Source organism: Haliotis rufescens, unplaced genomic scaffold (genome assembly GCF_023055435.1).
Source record: "Haliotis rufescens isolate VD_foot unplaced genomic scaffold, xgHalRufe1.0.p SCAF_5, whole genome shotgun sequence".
Classification (NCBI taxonomy): domain Eukaryota; kingdom Metazoa; phylum Mollusca; class Gastropoda; order Lepetellida; family Haliotidae; genus Haliotis; species Haliotis rufescens.
The window spans coordinates 3,953,344-3,974,843 of record NW_025964223.1 but is presented as its reverse complement, the minus strand read 5'-3'; the positions used below and the strand labels follow the sequence as shown (position 1 = coordinate 3,974,843).

Genomic DNA, 21,500 nt, shown 5'->3' with positions numbered 1-21,500 from the left:
CGGTCAAAAAATACAAAGTTGAAAAAAAAGGACAAAAGTACGCAATTTAGGTCAAATATTACGAATAAAGAACTAAATGTTACTACTAAAGGTCAAAATACAATATTAATAGTCAAATGTTACGAAAAGACGTCATAAGAAAAGAAAGAACAATGTGTACGAAAGAATGTCAGTGAGCATGAAAGGACATTTTCAATAAAGAATGTCAGTGAGCACGAAAAGACGTTGACAATAAAGAACGCCAGATGGCGCTGCAATATGTAAAACATTCCGATTATTATTTTTTGTCAATAAAAATACAGCTCATATACACAATTAAAACCTAACACATGATCAAAATAAAAAAATAACTGAACACCTTGCTTCCCTACACCATCCATAACACTCAACTTAACAACATCCTAATATCAAATGCCCTTATTATTCACAAACTTTGTCAACCAACAAAAAGAATAAAGCTATATAATCTTGCTGATGTTGATGTATTACACATAACAACGAACAAAGATTTATTCATGATATGCAACTAAATCATAGCAAAAGTTATCTCCCTTGAACACAAGATAGTGCCCAAGGGTCTCCTCAAGGAATCAAGAACATGACTTATCAATTGAAGGATGTTTGCTAATTACAGAAAATAATGGCCCAAGTTTTTCAGAAATAATCTATATGTAGTAGGGCGTGGAGTCATCCCACAGATGACATCCTTACCTTGTCAGCTTGCTGACGGGGTTAACTTCTTAGGTCATGTGGACAAGGCGTCCGACCTCGTATCAGAAAGTCCGTGGTTCGTATCCCATCACGGGACTCGGAAATTTTATGGCCGCTACATTGGCGCCCAACGTGGGGCTGAGCACGTTCATATTAAATTTGAGCAAAATAAGCCTCAGTACCCTACTATGCGGCCCAGGACGTGCCTTCTGTTGACGGGGGAGTATGTAGCAGGGCGTGGAGTCATCCCACAGATGACATCCTTACCTTGTCAGCATGCTGACGGGGTTAACCTCTTTGGTCATGTGGACAAGGTGTCCGACCTTGGATCAGAAGGTCCGTGGTCTGAATCCCATCACGGGACTCGGAAATTTTATGGCCGCTACATATACAACATGCCATGTATTTTATATAGAAACATATGGAAAAGACTGGTAATGATTGTTTTCTAGTTGTACTTTTTTAAAATGGTTTCTCGATAAAGCATACATGAAGGTTACAACTTGACCATTCTAGGGTTTCAAACTTAAGATAATGACCCTCTTAGTCTTATTATCATTCTCAGTAAAAAAATACTTTTCAACACAAAAGTGAGCAAATAAATGGATTATCCAGATGATATTTACACAAAATACAGGGAGAAATACAGTCACACAATCAATTTTAAATAATTATATCCCAATGATCATGTAATGTTTCAGTCATCATGCATAACTCTGTTATGTGCATAAAGACCGGAATATGTGTGCACACTATTGAACATGTGTGTCAACTATTGAACATGTGTGTCAACTATTGAACATGTGTGTCAACTATTGAACATGTGTGTCAACTATTGAACATGTGTGTCAACTATTGAACCTGTGTGTCAACTATTGAACATTTGTGTCAACTATTGAAACTGTGTGTCAACTATTGAACATTTGTGTCAACTATTGAAACTGTGTGTCAACTATTGAACATGTGTGTCAACTATTAACCTGTGTGCAAACTATGTGTGTATCTGTAATTAAAAGCAACATAATGAAGTCAGATACCTGAACACAGACTTATCGTAGCTTAGTCGTAACTCCAATATGTTCCTGCAGTCTTAGGACAAGAGTTGCACTATGATTGTCTTACTCCTTTACTTATGACAGTTCTAGCCCTGTAGTGGTATTATTCTGTGGAGTACAGCCCTTGAGTGAGTGAGTGAGTGAGTTGGTTTTAACCCTGCTCTTAACATTATTCCAGTTATATCGTGGCGTGTCAGCTTAATGTGGGAGGAAAGCCACTGTGATGCAGGTCTCAGACGTTTACCACTTCGTTGAAACCCACAGGTATGGTGCTGACAAACCTAGCAACATAATTAGTGTGTATCGTGATTCGAACCCATAATTATAAGTTTCTGGCGTGCCCAACGGACACAACTCACAGCGCCTCAGACAACTGGACCACCTGTGCCCCCCTACAGTCTTGAGTTCGGGTATTGACCTCCTAACTCATCTTACTCTGTCTTGAGCCCCTTGAAGACCTCGGCCAGCCCCAACTTCGTGATGCTCTCCTGCATCTCGGTGATTTCATCCTTGAAGGAGGCGGAATCAGACGACAGCAGCCCGAACAGATTGTCCAGTTTAGTCAGGTCAGGGCGGCTTCCTTCCAGTTGGAACTGGAGTGGGTGGAATCCAAGTTCTTGAAGGTTAGTCACCATTTGCCCCTTTGCATGCTGGGAACGCAGGAAGGACACGAAGACCAGCTTTGCAGGAAATACTTCGTCATGATATTTCTTGTACAAATTAGCAAAACTGAAATAAAATCATTGTGAAACTCATCAAATTGTCATGATAACAAATAACAAGTTGAATTGTCAATGCTGAATATTATCATTAGATATGGTAAACTTTTGTCTGCAATTTTTATCCTTTGTCCAAAACAAGACTCTACATAAAGCTGCACCCAAACTCCCTGTGTGTAGAAACAGGACCATCATTTACTCTAAATCAAATTTCCTTGAAAAGAATTTACACAACAGATATGAAGTCAGTAGTGAGTCCATATGTCTAAAACAGGCAATCCTGAATGTTCAACTCACTTCATATCCTGAACTTTTCCATTCTCCTCTTCGTCAGTCACCATGATGAATGTCTTCACAACCTCCTTCTTCTCATAGAACGGCCACAAGCTAGCGGCAGGAGTTGTCCCTCCACCTGCCGTGGTTGTCACCGCCAGTTCCAGCACTTCATCGATGGTCTTGGGCAAGTATGGTGCTTCACGATTCTCGGTGTTGAAGAAGACAAGTCTGGCTGAGCAGATCGCGGTGAGCAGACTAGCGATGATGGTGCTGGTTCGAATGGCAACCTGCATGGACCCGGATGCATCGCCGATCACAACAATTGGGGACTCGAGGGGTAGTCTAAAGAAAAGTGCAAACAAGAAATAAGTGATAACATTATACAGTGGGAGCCTAGTGGTAATGTTCTGTTCTTGCTTAAATTGGACTTATTGCAGGAGATGAGTGTTGGACTTATATCAGGAGTTGAGTGTTGGACTTATATCAGGAGTTGAGTGTTGGACTTACATCAGGAGTTGAGTGTTGGACTTGTATCAGGAGTTGAGTGTTGGACTTAAAGCAGGAGTTGAGTGTTGGACTTACATCAGGAGTTGAGTGTTGGACTTGTATCAGAAGTTGAATGTTGGACTTATATCAGGAGTTGAGTGTTGGACTTACATCAGTAGTTGAGTGTTGGACTTATATCAGGAGTTGAGTGTTGGGCTTACATCAGGAGTTGAGTGTTGGACTTATAGCCGGAGTTGAGTGTTGGACTTACATCAGGAGTTGAGTGTTGGGCTTATAGCCGGAGTTGAGCATATATCAGTCCTATATACATGTAATACTTACTTGATTGATGTCAGTCTTGTTTCAGCCAAGGGGATCAGCTTCGGGAGAAAACAAACTTTTGTTGGGTTTGCCTCCCTGGTTGGGGCCCCAGAGCCGTAATATGACGTGGACTGGATGTTCTCGCGGATTATCTTCAGGGTTAATAATCTTTCCAACAGTTTCCCATTGGCCAGGTTCACATTCTCGCCTGCTTCAAGTCGTTCTGTTATTATTTTGTCTACCTCCAAGCACTGAAGATCTTCATACCACCTAAAGGGAGATAAACAGTAGATAAGTACAGTATTCACATTGCTTTGGTTAAACATGGAGTCAACACAGAAAGGAGAATTTTTCATTTTACTCCAATATTTTACAAGAATTCAGAAAACCGTTACATATCTACATAAGATCTCAAGAATGGTCACTGTATGAGTGAAATGGTGAAAGAATGTTGTTTAAAAAGAAGTAATTTCATGGTTTCAGATATTTTGAAGAAAAATCTTGGTGAGTAAGAAAAAAATATAAAATATAAAAAAGACATTTCAGGTTATTTTGTCCTTCAATATTTTCTCTGAATATATAGACTGCAGTTTGAGTTAAGCTTGTCTCATCACTTAATCTATTGTAGCCTGTTGTCTTGCATCTGCAGCTCAATTATTTCGTGATGAACAAAGTTTCAAGTTGGCAGGGAAAAAAATGGGCTTTAATGATGCATATTTCCTACTTTGCAAATTTTTAGACATCTAAAACAAAACAAAATTTGGCAACAGGAACTGATTGTGCCTCACAACCTTTCATCAGTAACATCAATTTTTTTATGGTTTTCTCTCTCACACTGCTCTTATAAAGAAACAGGTGAGGCGAAGAGACAGTATTTCTTCCTACCGACTCACTCCGTTCCCCCCCACCCACCCCACCTCCACCCCACCCCCACCCAATAAAAAAAGGTTGGTCCACCCACCGAACCCCAACACCCCCAAAAAGGGTTATTTGTATTATACACAGGAAAATCTGGTAAAAGATACAATGGAATAATGAAGGTAGTTATTGAAGTGAGTGAGTATGGTTTTACGCCGCTTTTAGCAATATTCCAGCAATATCACGGCGGGGGACACCACAAATGGGCTTCACACATTGTTCCCATGTCGGGAATTGAGCCCGGGTCTTCGGTGTGACGAGCGAACGCTTAAACCACTAGGCTACCCTACCGCCCCGTAGTTATTGAAACCCAAACATGACTGCTTTAAAGTGTTTTACCATAACACTGTATCTAGTTTCGTCTCATATGCAGCTAATCTGGCTTTCGAGTCTTCCGTCAACTTGGCCTGATGTTCCTTCACATGAGTGTACGGGACATCGTACTCCTTGATGAGGTCATTGACGTTGGCCTCTGTGACGTCACGACACCTCTCCACCATCGATCCCTCAGGGGAATTGGCACCAAAACAGAAGGGCAGGAACCATGGCAACACTGCAAAATCCTGCAGTACAAAATAAGGAAATGATTTACACACAGAACCATATCTGACATGTGTGAGTGAGTGAATGTTGCTTTACATGGCCGATGTAGATTTTGGTAATATCTGTTTTAATTTCATTGTAGTTTTTCACATATATTTATTATATATAACTAGTTGTTAGTTTCAGTCAGCTCTATAACAAAGTGTATCTGACCTGTCTTACCTACTAACTGCCCCATGGCCAGAAGCTTCATACGCTGATTGGCCAAGCTAACACCTATTGTTAAACTGCATGCTTTGATTACACTGCATACTCTCTCAGCACATGAACTGAGAGAACTGCTCAGACCAGCAAAGCATACAGATATCTTAAATCAGGTGAGTTAAATGGTTATAATCTCTATCTTGTGTTGTATTGAAATAATACAGTATGTTTAAAGTGTTATATTAAGTAAACTAAATGTATGTAATCTAATATAAATGTTGGTTATGTCTAATTATTTGAATCTGCATAAGGTAAGCTAAACTGCCATAATTTATCACTTCAGTGAGTGAGTGAGTGAGTGAGTTGGATTTAACGCCGCTTTTAACATTATTCCAGTTATATCGCGGCGTGTCAGCTTAATGTGGGAGGAAAGCCCGAAGTGATGCAGGTCTCAGACGTTTACCACTTTGGTAAAACCCACAAGCACGGGTATGGTGCTGACAAACCTAGAAACATAATCGGGGCAAACCGGGATTCGAACCCACAATCATAGGTTTCTGGGGTGCCCAAGGGACGCATCTGTGCACAGTGAATCGCGGCGCCTTAGACGACTGGGCCACCCGTGCCCCCATCACTTCAGTGAAATATGTGTGAAAGAGTTTTACTTCAAGAATGTTTTAAAAAGCTTTGTAATGTAAAGATTCAAAGGTTATACATGCGAATCATTGTTAATTAAATGTGTGTATTACCTTGTTCAATATTAAATATTAAATAGTGTTTTAGTCTATGTATTATTTATTCAGATTAACTATGGTGTTGCCATAAGTGTGGCAGTTGGGATCTGCACCCTTGTATCGCCTACAGGGTATGCATAGTTTTGTTTATAATTGTTTAAGACATAAGATGTAATCTAAATGTTATGACCACATTTAATGTAATATCATATCATAAATTTCTGTCTTAAAGTATTGTATATGTTTCTACAGAATGTGTAAGCATTATGTATTTATATTGTGTATATTATACAGTCAAATGAAAGTCAAGGAGTTATCTCCCTTGGATGGTGGTCTTGCGTAACATGTATATTACTGTATGTGTTTTAGTATAATCGTTTAGCGTACAGTCTATCTAGTGATTAAATGGATGACTGATGTATTTGTTTGTTTGTTGTAAAACGCCGCACTCCATAATATTCCAGCTATATGACAGCGGTCTGTAAGTAATCGAGTCTGGACCAGACAATCCAGTGATTGACATCATGAGCATCGATCCACGCAATTGGGATCAATGACATGCTTCAACCAAGTCAGCCAGCCTGACCACCCGATCCCGTTAGTTACCTCTTACGGCAAGCATAGTCGCCTTTTATGGCAAGCATGGGTTGCTGAAGACCTATTCTACCCCGGATCTTCACCGGTCCATGTTATACTTACTTGTAGGAAGCCTATACAATATATCTAGCATTGATGATAATGGTTTACCTATTATACTAGTATATTATGTAATTATGTGTTTCAGGGTGTCTGATATCTTAGATCTTTGGCATCACAATAAAGACCTCAACCCTGTAGCATGTGTTTCTTAACTGTAAAAAAGACATACACTAAACTACTACACATATGTCACCAAACTGTCTGGGCCAGACAAACAAGTGGTCGACTGCATGAGCATAGGCAGATTTTCTATACAGTCACAATTTTTGCATGTGTTGTTGAAAACGTTTTGGAACACTTCAATGCAAAACTGAGCACTGTGAATGATGTCACCATATGCCTAAAAAGTAAAGTGTGAATTTGCCGTGTAGCACACTTTGTTTTCATGTGGACAGATTAAATTAAAATGATAAAGATTTAAGAAAATACATCTCGGAAAAAGCTAATACTCTCACTACAGTCAGAGCAGTGTTTGTTATATCATAGCTTGTTTTTGTATGATATGTTATTTCAATAAACTATATGTAAATCTGCTCCGATGATGTACTTTAGTTCCCTGAGTCAAGCTGCTTTGAGCAATGGATTCGGACAGCCCGTAATTAGGGTTTAATTCAAGAACCTATTTCTATTTATGTACGAGCGTTGAGGTCGTTCAGGACTCGCGCAACGTTACAACAGCATAGCCCCCCATATTTCCATGTCACTTTAGTTGACCTGGATAATTACTTGTCAGACTTACTGTTTTGGGGCTGAAGTGGCAGATGTCTGCCAGTTTCTTCCAGGGATCCTTTGGGTAGTGGAGAGCGTAGAACTCCAGGTCCTCCTTCGTGAACGTCCTCACCCACGCCTGCACATGTTTGCACACCGCCCCGCTGGCAGACCCTTGCTGGAAACAGTCATCGTAAGTATGAGTTTCATGGTAGGATTTCATCTATTTCAATCATGGAACGATTTCATCTATTTCAATCTCATCAGATCTTAGAGCTCTGATTTTAATGAGATTGCATTTATTTCAAATATTAGCCATATTGTGAGTTCCTTATCAATAAATAATGTATAGATTTGCAACTCAAAATCTTGCAATATATCTTAGGTGTTGCTCCTCAGTATTGATGCAAGGGAAGCAACTCTTACATAACTAGGAAACAAATTTCCATGCTGTTATTTTTTCTGCTGGACTCAAGTCACATTGAATGTTCTGGTTGGTTATGTAATACATTTTATCGTGTATAAATTTATTTTTGACTTTTTATATATATATCTTTATAAATATCTAGAGATTCTATCCAGCTAACAATTTCACATTGTTACAACATTGTAACCTTATAGTTTACAGTGTTGAGACATTGCTACCATTTTCTGATTGTCTTTCAGCACATCAAGGGAGACAACTCCTGCAGTACTCACTGGTGGTTTAATAGCCTGAAGGTTGTCAATGTCTGACTTCAGCTTTCCAAATTTCTTCTTGCTGATCTTTGACCCTGTGAGTTGCAACCTTTTGAGCTTTTTCTCGAGAACACGCACTCTCCGCCCTGAGTCGAGTAAAGTTAAGGCCTTCAAAACCTCAACAAGTCCAAACTGCTCTCTGTTCTGAAGAAAGGCATCAGCAAGCTTGTAGTCATGCCGGGCCCATGCAGCAGTCAAAGCTCGCACACAAGCATCTGCAAATTTACAATACAGTTTACTTTATTCGTTCTACAGAATTTCTTGTATAAGTTGCCATTCTATATATTCACAGAGGGAGGTGCCTTCAAATTCATATTTGACAAATTAGGGTCATTATCTATGGTTGAAATTGTGGGTTTTTTTCTACTGAATATATATTTAATGTAAAGGACACAGCTCTCTGTTCCCATTTACTAGAAATGCCCTAGCCATTAATTAGTTCCTTAAAATATTACTTCTATATTTTATGTGATCTGTTGAATTCAAACTGCACTAAACTTAACATTTGAAACCTCACTCCGGGGTTCCAAATTCAATTTAGCACGGTTAAATCTCCAGGTAACCTAGCTCCCTAGCAAACAATTCTACCTTGTGATAACGTTGTGACAACGTTGTGACAACGTAATATCACGACGTTACCAATCCACAACCTTTCCACAACGTTGTGACAACGTCGTGTGTTAGCTGGGTCTACATTGAAAACACAGTATGTTTATCTCCTACCTACTATTGATATCCTTACAAAATAATATTGATTTCCTAAACTAGTATGGACCAGACAATCAAGTGATTGACGAGCATCGATCCACATAATTGGGATACGATGACATGCATCAACCAAGTCAGGATGACCACCCAATCCCGTTAGTCACCTTTTACGACAAGCATATAGTCACCTTTTACGGCAAGCATGGATTGCTGAGGACCTATTCTACCCCGGATCGAAACTATGTAGATCTATGTATACTTCTTAACTTCATTTTATAGTAAAATATCAAGAATAAAACTCTGATCTTTCACAAAAAAGTATGCACACAGATAGTTGCCGATTCATCAAAACTATTGACGTCAGCAATTCGTACTCACTTTGAGCCACAGCCACCCCACTCTTCCGGAGGACTGCCATGGTGGCCGCGTACCTGTCCAGGTTGTCTGTCTGGCCCTGTATGTGCTGGGCGACCGAGGCGGTGCCAGTGAAGAAGTCCTTAGGCCTAGTCTCGATGTCCAACTGTTCTGGGGCACTGCCTTGCTCATCGTTACCTGTGTTTGACGCCGATGCGGATCTTCCACGGCCTCCAGATCTTCCCCTGCCTCTTCCACGACCACGCCCCCCTCTGGCACCCCCACGACCGCGGCCTCGTCCTCTCGGCATTATCAGATATGACAAGTGTTGAAAATAATACGAGGTGTCTTAATCGGTCATGTAAATGATGCCCACGTTCTTGATGTCTGCGAACTGTGGTCTGTACCGCGTGTCCGTAATTATATGTCGAGCAACTTGCACAACAACATGTCAACAACTCGCGTACCTAGCAACACCCGAAACTCCGCACAGAAATATAGTTCGCTGATATAGGTATGATTTATATCCCTTGCAGACATATTAATCAAATGTAAGTTTACGTATGCATATATCCTTAGCAATAATAGCACAATTATAAGCTGTCATATATTCTAATGCATAGATTACGTTTCAAACGTGCTCGTTCCGAAGCGTAGGAATACGCACGTGTGGGTTCATTCATAGAATTTGCGTAGCTTGCATCGGTTCGAAGTCTATATCCTGACGTGTCAAAAGAGATGAAGAGAACCATCTAGAACATCATTGCTTCGAGAATAAATATTTCAGATAATATTTGAAATTCTTTATTTTATTCTTGTTACAAATTAGTTACAGATAAACACTGAACACGGGCTCAATGATCTATAATTGATTCATAAAAAATAATATGTAAATAAACTGGAAATTCGTGATGATTGAATAATAGCATCGGTTTCATAATAAATTGTTTTAAAAACATTGGCTACCATTGTGTAACGAACTAGGGCAGCAATGTTTCCTACAAGTAATTCTTTAGTAAAATCCAAACTTTTGTGCTTGTGGGTGATAGAATATACAATAGTAATCGCGGTTAACCTCACGCGTCCTATACTGACTACATCACGATCTACATTGAATGGCATTTAGAAGATGTGTTAGTATCAATAAAGACAGGTTGACTTATCGATATCAACTTCTTGTTTATTCTTTCAATGTGATATTTCGGTACAGATCGATGCGTATATAATAGAGCAAGAGCTCTCGGCTCAACAACACCCTAAGAAACTACAACTCGTACTGAACTGAATATCATTTTTTTTTAATTTACTTAACAAGCTACTTCCACTGACATATTTATTAAGTATACATACTAAAAGTTTACAAAAATACTCAAGTCAACAGCAGATCTGTGATCAAATGTATTTATTGATATTAAATATTGATGATATAATATTATAAATATGTAATGCTTATGATGTAATGGGCTGTATGGCTTTACTGAGGGTCCGGATAGGAGAGGTTCCACTGTATCTCGTTTTATCGTGTTTTTGTAATGAGAACAAAATCATTTTTAATCAAATGAAATCGAACCTAAAGTACACGGAATCATCCAATGAAAAGGCAGTATAGCCCTGAAACACCACTACAAAGAATAAAGAAAGTGTTGTCCATAAAAGAAAGTGTCATTTTGTATTTGAGATTTTGAAAAAAAGTACTTGGACTACTTTTGCTGTTATTTCTTGTTTAAATACGAATGTGAAGGTGTCATAATCTTGATTTTAGTGTGGCTGGTTTTTTAAATAATCTAAATGTGTAATATCCCTTCAACTAAAATGTTGTTTCATGTTTCAGAATGTGGTGTAATGCATGTAGTATACACGTATTATTTTGTCTAATTTGTGAAAATAGAATCACACTAACATACATGATGAAATATAAGAGAAATACAACAGTGACTGGTATGCCGTAAGCGGATCACTTTTTTTCATAATTACTACTCTCACGATGAACGTACAGTCAACGCAGTAGTAGCTAGAACTACATCACACTTGACCCCAGGTCATGGAAGCCCGAGCACGCTGATTGGCTAAAGAAAATCTGACGCATGATTGTGCAAGTTACAAACTCGTACTTCCATATAAATGTTCGGACGGTTCAAACAGTCAGTGTACTGAATACAAGAATGTAGCTGAATCAACGATTTACCAACATACAAGACACCTCGTTTAAAACCGAGCCATAACCATGAGCGGTCGTGGACGAGGCCGTGGGAGGGGTAGACGGGGCGGGGGACATAGGGGGAGGTCCCGAGGGGGGCGGGGCGCCAGACAGGGGGGCATGGCGAGACAACACAGGGAGGAAGAGATCGACGAAAACAAAGTGGAGGAACACAAAGATCTGGATATAGAGAAGGAGCCTAAAGATTATTTTGTGGGGACGGTGGGTATGGCAGATCACGTGAAAGGACAGGAGCAGAATAGAGAACGCTATGCAGCTGCAATGGCGGTATTGGCGAACAGTGGCGTTGCCGTATCTCAGAGTGAGTATCGTGCTGTTTATACAGTGTTGTATATATGTCATCGGATCAATCAATATTGTCTATGTATTCAAATGATGGCTTTAACGCCAAACACTATATAGAATGTCAAAAAAGTGTAAGAATGCATGCAAGTTTTCCGAATAATCTCCGAAAACAAATTGTTACACGTTATATATATACGTATATATGTGCATATGTGTGAAATTTGACACCGATTGTACATTAATCCTACCTTGTGTAAACATATACGCATGGATGGATGGATATATATATATATATAGAGAGAGAGAGAGAGAGAGAGAGAGAGAGAGAGAGAGAGAGAGAGAGAGAGAGAGAGAGAAAATGAAAATGAAATTATAAGCATTATCAGTAGTCACCTGTTGTAGGAGCAACAAGCTAGTAGCTCTGAAAAGTCGTTTAGACTGCATATAAAACTGACTGTGATTTATTTTTAAAACATTGCATACTAGCCGCGATTGAAGAAAACACTTTCCTATCCACAGGTTTATAGTTACATGTACTATATAAACTTGGGTATATAATAGCACAAGGTTATCGAAAACATTATCTAGTGCTTGTGCGGGACTGCGTAGACTATGACTAGTATCAACTCCCTTACATGTATTTGAACCGCATGGATGATAACAACTTATCGTTTAGGTGGGAACAGAGAGTCTATGTAGCTTGCGTCGAATAATTAACTATACGTGTTTAGTTGGCTGTTGTAGAGATATTTGGTTTCTATAAAAAGTTTGAAATGTCTCAGGAAAATTGGTAGCTCTGTTATATTTGTTTCAATTCGTTATAATGTCTTTGGTTAGTCGCCTAATCAATATTGGGGTCAGGGGTGGCTCAGTCGTCTAAGGCCCCGCGATTCGCTGAGCAGAGTTGCGTCCCTTGGGCAGGCCAGAAACCTATAATTGTGGGTTTGAATATCGGTTTGCCCCGATGTTTCTAGGTTTGTCAGCACCATACCCGTGCTCGTGGGTTTCACCGAAGTGGTAAACGTCTGAGACCTGCATCACTTCGGGCTTTCCTCCCACATTAAGCTGACACGCCGCGATATAACTGGAATACTGTTAAAAGCGGCGTTAAACCCAACTCACTCACTCACCCCTAATAAATATTAATTACGTGGTAGTAGTAATATTATTTTATAGATGTTATTAGGTAGATTTATTACTATTGTTTCTATCATTTCTATTATTTGAATGGCGTTGTGTATATATAAGTTGTGAATGAAATACATTTCTACTACCAAAAGCACTATATATTCTACTGGGAGGAGTGATGGGGTATCGATTAAGGCATCTTTGAACATTATTTAAGTTTATTAAGGTGTGTGAACTTTGGAGGAAAGCCTAAAGTGGTGGAGGTCTCAGATGTTTACCTCACTGGTGAGCCCATGCCAACGAGCAGACATGGTTCTGACAAAACATAATCAGGGTGAATCTGGGAGTCGAACCCGCGACAAATGGTCTCTGGCAAATCTGCACAGCGAGTAGCGGCGCATTAGATGACTTCTCCCTATTTCATTAGCGTGACGAAAATGTATCTTCCGCGCTGACCCGTCGACCCGAGTTCGCTTCCCATAGGGAACAGGGACACCCAGTGTCCCCAGTCAATAATACCTAAGCAATTTAGAAACAAACTCAGTCACATTACACTTCGATTATTCCAGACGCCAGGGTTCGAGCATTGGCTGCCGCGTGGGCCAGAAATGACTACAAGCTCTCGGACGCCTTCCTCCAGAACCGAGAACAGTTCGGTCTGGTGGAGGTCCTGAAGGCCTTGACCTTGCTGGACTCGGGGAGACAGATTCGAGTCCTTGAGAAAAAAATGACAAGGTTGCAGCTGTCAGGGACAAAGGTCAGCAAAAAGAAGTTTGGGAAATTGAAGGCTGACCTGGGGAACCTCAAAGCTATGAAGCCCCAAGTAAGTGAAAATATTTGCATCTATAAATCGTTTGAAGCTATTTTGAAACTTAATCATAAACTTAAGATCATGTTATGTATCTCCTATGCAGTGGGTAAATGTACCACCATCCGATACCATACTACCCAGAAGAAGTTAAAGATCATCCGATTCTTTCATATGACCAAAATTAATCTGTCATGGCATGACCGATTAACTGCAGTAAACTACGGTTATAACGAACTCAAATAGGCCACTAATTTTAGTTCGTTATAACCGTAGTTCGTTATAAGTATATGTACGGCATGTATACAGCAAATGGTCGGGAACAAAAAAATAAATTCGTCATATCCGTCAGTTCGTTATAAGCGGGTTCGTTATAAACGTGGATTTATGTAAAGTGATATCAAAGAATCGGACGTTCTTTGCTGTACAATATTTACAAACGTTCAAGACTTCACGGTATATAATCTGGACCTATGCTGACTGCGGCGTATAACAACAGTAACTCACATAAACATTTATAAGAAATATAATTCACGATTCAAAGCTGTGGTGTATTAACATGACGTAACATACCTGATGACGTGTCCACAGACAGGTTCTGCCAGTGGCGCCACCTGCAAGCACATCACGAGGTGGGTGAGGAACTTCACTACTCCGGAGCTGGAGTTCTACGCACTGTACTTTCCCAAACAAGGCTGGAAGAAACTTGCAGATATATGCCACTTTAATCCCAAAGAGGTACATATACGTAGATACATTTTAACGCCAAAGAGGGAGATGTACATAGTTAGTTGTATCAACACTACCAATCACGTGGAGTTTCACTGTCGAAGAATAGAATATACGGGAGCGACCATTTGATATTCTACGAGGTGGGCCTGGAATTCTTTTAAGATTTAATATTTCTTCCAAAAAATCTGAACAAAAATATTTTGGCCTCAGGTTCTACACAAAATATTTTTCAAAATGTCTTTCCGAAGACAACTGAATGCCTTGAAGCAGTCACTGAAACACCATTATTCGTCTCACAAGCACGACGTGCCTTCGAGGAATGTAAAATGATCGGTCCCTAGTGATTACTAATTATAAAAGTAACAATATTATATTTAGTAAAGGGTACTTTGTTGCCTTCTCAACGATATCATAACAGTTTAATCAAGAAAAGTAGTACTACAACACTACTTGACAATAAAAAAATAAATATAAATGTATCATGCGACATTGATGGGTTTGTAATCTTGTGCAGGATTTCCCCGCGTTACCATGGTTTCTGCCCTTCTGCTATGGCGGACCTGCTCCAGACAACACCATGGTGGAGAGATGTCAGAGCCTGACGGACAGCAACGTGAACGACCTCGTCAAGGAGTACGACATCCCCTACAGCGTGGTCAAGGCCCACGTCAAAAACCTGACGTCGGACTCAATGGCGAGAGTAGCGGAATACGAGGAGAAACTGGACACCGTTCTCTGGTATAGGTGCTACAAGTGCTGTTTGAGTTGGGGTACATGAGGGTATGTGGAAGATATAGGATATTGTTTCATACAATAGTAAAAGGTATATTTCATTGCAAAGGGGACATTTCTCTCAGGTAAACTGTATGCTGTACTTACATAGGCGTATTTGGGCAGAAATGGTATGTTAAACTTACATAGGAAGAAAGGGGCAGAAACTGGACATTTCTCTCAGATAAATGGTATGCTATATTTACATCAACTTTACTGAGGTAAACTTTATGCAAGACAAACATTGCTCTCCAGAAGATTCCTTGCAATACAATACCTAGGTACTTGTGATGAGAAACTGAACATCATTCTCCTTTACACGATCGTGATTTAGACGTTTTAGTGGATGCATCGTTCTGTTGTATGTCTTGTTTTACCTAGATATGTCTGGCTTTATGTCTTATCAGGGGAATATAACTATCATCAGTCATGTCAATGGTCGTTTTCCAGGTACTACGAGGACCTCCAGTGCCCGGAACTGGACTCTGTGGTGAAGACGAGGCTTGAGAAGGGCCACCAGGTGTCGCTGCCCAATGGGAAGCTGTTGGAGAGACTGTTGACACTGAAAATGATCCGAGAAAACATTCCCTTCGACCCCAGCTACAGCGGGTGGGACGTGCCTCGTATTGAGAACCCCACCAAGGCCAGTTTCCACCCGGACCTGGTGACCCTGGCCGAGGACAGGCTGAGGAACATCAAGTAAGTCCAAGAAGTTGTCATAAGTTGTCATACTTCCATATTAAAGGAACCTTCTCTTTGCGGACCAGTGCCCATTTCAAGCCTAGGTCTAGTAGTTGTAATAAGAGAGTGAGTTTGTCGGGTTGGTGCGTTTTGGGTGAACGCATAGGTGGATCCAGAGGGGAGTGGGGGTGGGGTAGGGGGTGCAGTCTCTCTCTCTTCCCCCCCCCCCCCCTACTTTTGAAAACCAAATGTAGTACGTTTTAACTATTAGGCTACTCCATCCCCACCCCCCTCCTTTTGAAGACCAAAGTTGTACATTGTAGGCAATAAAATCATCTGAGAGTTGATTTTGATATTTTTGACCCCACCCCTTTTAAAATAGAAAAATCAGACAGAAACAATATACGTAATGGCCACCAATTTCCAACATGAATATATACATCATATCGATCATCCGGATGGTATGGTTCTTAGTGAAATCGTCAATTTTAACCCATTTAAGGGCCATGGGATCATAACTATGTCACTTTGATTTATACATACATTCGTTTCCTAGGGTAATCGTACGGAAGACATAGTTTCGGGGATATACTGTAACACTTCTTTCTGCCAAAAGATTGTGTCTGGAGTCCCCGGTGGTTGTGATGGGGGACGCTTCCGGCTCAATGGATGTCGCGGTGCGGACCAGCACCATCATCGCCAGCCTCCTCACGGCGGTGACGTCCGCCAAGCTTGTCTTCTTCAACGAATGGACCAGGGATGCTCCGTACCTGCCAAAAACCGTCCAGCAGGTGGGTTTACACATTTGTGGCTTGTTGATAATAAATACGGGCTTGTACGGATACTTTCTACTTATGTTTGTAAGTAAGGGGATTGTCAGGCTCTTTGACGTGGCTGGTCATAATGATGATGATGAACTTATTTTGGGGACTTGGCGTAAAAAGTTGCTTTTGGATTTCCAATTACGATCGCAGTTGCACGTAGATGTTCAACTTCATATAAACTGGTGAGTTGTCAATCTCATTAAAATCAGATGTAAGTTCTTGCTGCCGCTGAACAAAGATCTGAGGACATCCCATTACGGGTCACGTCAGAACGACCTTTCGCGAACTTTGACCGACCTCTGAAATGACTAACAAGAAGTCGACATCAGCCAATTAGAAAGCAGCTTTCTCAAGCTTTACGGCACTCGTTTCAACCTGGCGACTTCCATTTCAGACTACGCTTGAAAAATATGTTGACACAGTTCTCAATTAAAATTTTGAAAACATAACAAACGAACATTCCGGAATGTCTTATCTACGGTTGAGATTGTATGACCGTGCTTCTGTGCAACGCCTCCTCCGTTCAAATGTTTATCCCACGGAAGCGAGAGAGAAAGGATAATTCTGTAACTGTCGTTCGGAATACCTCATGTTAATGTTTTCGAGGTTGCATGATTAGAAAGCCCATTTCGACTGTCACTTTTCATGATCTGGTAAGCGATGGATGGATGATTGGTTGGATGAAAGGTCGTTGTGATGTGACCCGTAATGGGATGTCTTCAGATCTTTGTTTAGCGACAACGAGAACTAAGATCTGATTTTAATGAGATTGGTGAGTTGTCATCATGCAAGACCAGAGGCAGTATCTTGAAACTAGTCCGTTGTTTCAAATTTTGTATAAACAACGTACCTGTTGTATAAACAACGTAATCATTGTATCATTGTAGTGTGAATAGGAGCGTTGCTCACGTTTCTAATCCCTGTATACAGGAACTTGCTTCCGTCTGTCAATGTTTACCTGTAATGTGATGATGTTGCAGTGTCTGGAGTTGGCGGTCACCATACGGGCGGAGGGGGGTACGGCGCCGGCTGCCAGTCTCTACCCCTTCTACAAGGAGAGGGAGGTGGTGAAGACGTTCATCGTCGTCACAGATGAGGAAGAGATGGACGAGTGCGAGGGATACAGGTGAGTCTTGCCCTCAACATCCCTGGGAGGGAATAGAATCTTTAAAATTGTAATAACGTCTACAAGGCATATCTTGAAGGGAAAACGGGTAAGGACGAGGTAGGATCTGGGCCATTTCTGGGAGAGAAATTTGAAATAGAATCAAGGCATATCTTGATTGGTAAATGGGAAAAGGGCGAGATCTGGAATAACGGAAATGTCAATTTTAAAGTTTATTTTAAATATCAAAATAAATATTTTTGAAAATATGCCTGTTAAAGAAGGTTGGATCTCTCTTGCAGGTTCTGTCCGCTCTTCAAGAAGTACCACGCTGAGGTGTACCCTGCCAAGCTGGTGTTTGTGTCCTTCCTCCCGGGCCAGCACAGCGTGGGCCGCATGGTGAAGGAGCTGAGGGAGGAAGGCTTCAAGCCACTGCAGTACTGCCTGGAGACGAATAGGCCCGACCTCACCAAGCTGGACAATCTGTTCGGGCTGCTCGCTTCCAACTCTGCCGAGTTCTTTGAGGATGAGATCAAACAGATGGAATCTCAGATTCAGAAAGACGGACTGAATTCTGTGTTTAAGTCCACCACAGCCGTTTGAGTGCCAGAGCCTTCTTCTCTACAAGGGCAAACACGCCATCAAGTCTCATTCTAAGAGATGTTGATCCCAAAACGAGGCTTACATTTCTGTGCTATTTTAGCAGCATGGAGGTTTCTAACCAGAAGTACTTGTTTTGTGAGATAAGCTGATTCAGTAGGACGTGATTGTAATGACACAAGTGCCGTGTGCAAAATGTGAATTCCATTATGACGCGTGTACGTCACATGTAACTTTAGGGCTTCCAGTCTTTGGGTGTGGCCTGATGGTTTCCTTTTTGTCATCGATTTCACTGAACTGAGAAACAACCTGTCTGTGTAAAGTTTTAACGCCTGATGTTGCATATTTCGACAGGCAGGGACTACACTGCCTTGGTACTTTCGCTATGGCTGCAAAGCTTTATATTGTGTGCTGAATGACCCTGAACAACTGGACAGGTCACCTGCAGAGACTTGTGGTATAAGGGGAAGGAGGGTTGAGTCTTGTTCCTGGTAGTGTTACACTCTATCTGTATGTACAGGATTTGTTTAGGCCGCATTCAGAAATATTCCAGCTATATGACAGCGGTCTGTAAATAATGAGTCAATCCAGTGATTGATATAATGAGCATCAATCCACGCAATTGAAATATGATAAGTATCAATCAAGGCAGGGAGCCTGTAAGTCGCCTCTTACGACAAGCATAGTCGCCATTCACGGCAAGAATAGTTTGCTGAAGACCTATTCTACCCTGGATTTATAAATGGTCGTATGTACAGTACAGGACTGGAGGGGTACATGATCCATCAAATGTGGGTACCTCACTTGAGGAGATCCCTTATTTTGTTAAGTGAGTGAGTGAGTTAATGCTTTACGTCACATCGGCAATATTTCAGCCATATCGTGACGAGTATTTTGTTAAGGAGGGGTTAGTTCACACATTCTCATTTATACTTTCAGCATGTGCGTGAGTGGGGGTGTGTGGGGTCCTCATTGAACTTCTACCTTTATGTGTGTGTGTGTGTGTGTGTGTGTGTGTGTGGAGGTGTGTGTGTGTGTGCGTGTGTGGAGGTATATAATAATACAATGGTATTATTGTTTGTCATTGGGGTCCATGTTTTTTCCACGAGGGTGGGGGGTTTAACCACTTTAACCACTAGGCTACCCGACTGCACCTCTTGGCTTAAGTAAAAATATAACATATTTTTTTAGATACTGGTTTGATTGACAGTATATAAACGAATGATATGTTTGTAAAAACCTTATTTAGGTGGGTTTTTTTCCGGATATTTTTTTCATCAATGCCTTTATCCTTGAAACAAAAAAGGATGGCCATTCCAGCAAATGGTCTTACTTATGTTTATATACGACAGAGTTAAGTTGTTATGAACCTACTGTACATATCTAACCAGGACAACCTCTCATTAAAGCACAGTCTGTGATATGTACATATGAGCTTCTTCCAGCTTGGCTACAGTGTGCTACAGTTTGACATGTAGGCATGGACCTGTAGTATATGTGCATGCAGTGTATGTGTGTGTGGTTATCTATCTCTGTTGTGTGAGTAGGGAGTTCTGCTGCTGTCAGCAATATTCCATTGACATCAGGTACGGAGACACCAGAAACTGTCTCCACACCTGTAACCTTGGGGAATCAAACCCAGTCCAAATGGATGCTAAATCCACTGTGCTACAACCATGCCCTATTTCTCAATAGCCTTGGTTTTTGTAATAGCAATTCAAAGGATAGGAAGTTATCTTTTATACTTGTTACTTGGGGTATTCTGAGTGAGATAAGAGGCCCACCATCTGCAGTTCAGGATTGGGGGTTGAATTTTATTATGAAATAATCTGTTCGCAAAAATGCTGGGAAAAAGTAGTTTTTGTATTCAGATTTTACACAACAAGAGAACTTGTTCACTGGACATGCTGGTAGTTATGAACAATATTTGTTTGTAGGTCACAAAACAACTGTTTGGTTCCACATTCCAGTGAAAACAACTATGTTTTCAAGTACTGACTGAAACAATATTCTGCTTCAGCCCCGAAATATCCCAGTGGGCATCACCTATACAGTTAACCATTAATATTGTGGGGAGGGACACAGGTAGATTAGTGGTCTAAGGCACTGCAATATGCAGAGTTGTGTCCCTTAGTCATGCCAGGAACAGCTGATAATAGCTCAAATCCAACATTACGATTTTGATCCTTAATCAGCAAAGTGGTAACCTTGGTGACCTGTGTCAGTGTTGGCTTTCCTTGACCATTTCGTTGGCAGGCAGTCATGTTGCTGAAATACTGGTCAAGCAGCATTAACATCAAACTCACCCTTCTTCATCGTTCACACAAGTTCATCACTGAAGTTTCTCTGGGAATGTGCAATACTCATATGTATACATTTATACAGTGCTGCTCTTTGTAAATCATTGGTGTTGTTTCACTATCTCTGCTTTCAACATTGAGTATTGTAATAAATAAATTTATGCAGCACTGGCGACTGAGTTGAACTTGTATATTGTAATAAAGAGGAAATAAAAAGTTTTTATTTGACTCATTGATTGTGTGGCAATTATATAAGATGTAGAATTTGAGTCTCAATATATAATCATAAGAAATTTGCTGAGTGTGATGTTATACAACAAAGCTAAACCAAACTTGTGTTGAAGCAAATGAAAAATTAAAATCAGTTTGTGTAGATTTAATTAAGTAGATTCTCCTTTCAGAACATATGAAAGTATGAGATAATTGTTTTGTTTGTTTGTTTGTTGTTTAATGCCGCACTCAGCAATATGACGCTGGTCCATGATTAATCGAGTCTGGACCAGACAATCTAGTGATTGATATGAGCATCGATTCACACAATGGGGATACAATGACATGCATCTACCAAATCTGCGAGCCTGACCACCCGATCCATTTAGTCACTGTTACGATCAGCATAGTGGACCTATATTCTTACCCAGAATCCCATGGATCATGATTTATGTGAATACAGACATGACACAGTTCAGTAGCATTTGGCATTGTAAGCGGACGGTGATGCAACTATCAAATCATTTGCTATGGTTATTGTGATTTGAAACCTCTGATTAAACAATCAGATTTGAACATTCTATTCATTTATATAGAGAATATCACCTGAGTGTCTTTTCATATTAAATATGTCAACACGGGTTCCACTTTTATCAACGAGTGT

The 21,500-nt window shown here is 40.5% G+C and overlaps 2 protein-coding genes across 2 annotated transcripts; one reads left to right on the top strand and one right to left on the bottom strand.

Moving 5' to 3' along the window:
* Window positions 1-1,176: 1,176 nt before the first annotated feature.
* On the bottom strand, window positions 1,177-9,631 carry LOC124133553. The gene is made up of 7 exons (XM_048383924.1): window positions 9,199-9,631; window positions 8,074-8,327; window positions 7,406-7,552; window positions 4,826-5,049; window positions 3,590-3,838; window positions 2,783-3,103; window positions 1,177-2,495 (listed from the first exon to the last, which is right to left on the bottom strand). The coding sequence occupies exons 1-7, from the start codon at window positions 9,482-9,484 to the stop codon at window positions 2,198-2,200; spliced, it is 1,779 nt and encodes a 592-aa protein (XP_048239881.1). The 5' UTR covers window positions 9,485-9,631; the 3' UTR covers window positions 1,177-2,197.
* A 1,849-nt stretch (window positions 9,632-11,480) lies between these two features.
* On the top strand, window positions 11,481-20,858 carry LOC124133552. Its single transcript, XM_046497984.2, has 8 exons — window positions 11,481-11,693; window positions 13,375-13,628; window positions 14,205-14,351; window positions 14,860-15,083; window positions 15,567-15,815; window positions 16,414-16,588; window positions 17,602-17,747; window positions 18,029-20,858. Exons 1-8 carry the CDS (start codon window positions 11,492-11,494, stop codon window positions 18,327-18,329), a joined length of 1,698 nt encoding a protein of 565 aa, XP_046353940.2. The 5' UTR covers window positions 11,481-11,491; the 3' UTR covers window positions 18,330-20,858.
* The last annotated feature ends 642 nt before the right edge of the window (window positions 20,859-21,500 follow it).

Coding starts and splice junctions, on each gene's coding strand:
- LOC124133552 (XM_046497984.2), top strand. CDS start 11,492: ATGGCGAGACAACACAGGGAGGAAGAGATCGACGAAAACAAAGTGGAG. Junction 15,084..15,566: donor AAACTGGACACCGTTCTCTG/GTATAGGTGCTA, acceptor GTCGTTTTCCAG/GTACTACGAGGACCTCCAGT. Junction 16,589..17,601: donor TGCCAAAAACCGTCCAGCAG/GTGGGTTTACAC, acceptor ATGATGTTGCAG/TGTCTGGAGTTGGCGGTCAC.
- LOC124133553 (XM_048383924.1), bottom strand. CDS start 9,484: ATGCCGAGAGGACGAGGCCGCGGTCGTGGGGGTGCCAGAGGGGGGCGT. Junction 3,839..4,825: donor AAACTAGATACAGTGTTATG/GTAAAACACTTT, acceptor ATCTCCCTTTAG/GTGGTATGAAGATCTTCAGT. Junction 2,496..2,782: donor GGAAAAGTTCAGGATATGAA/GTGAGTTGAACA, acceptor ATTTTATTTCAG/TTTTGCTAATTTGTACAAGA.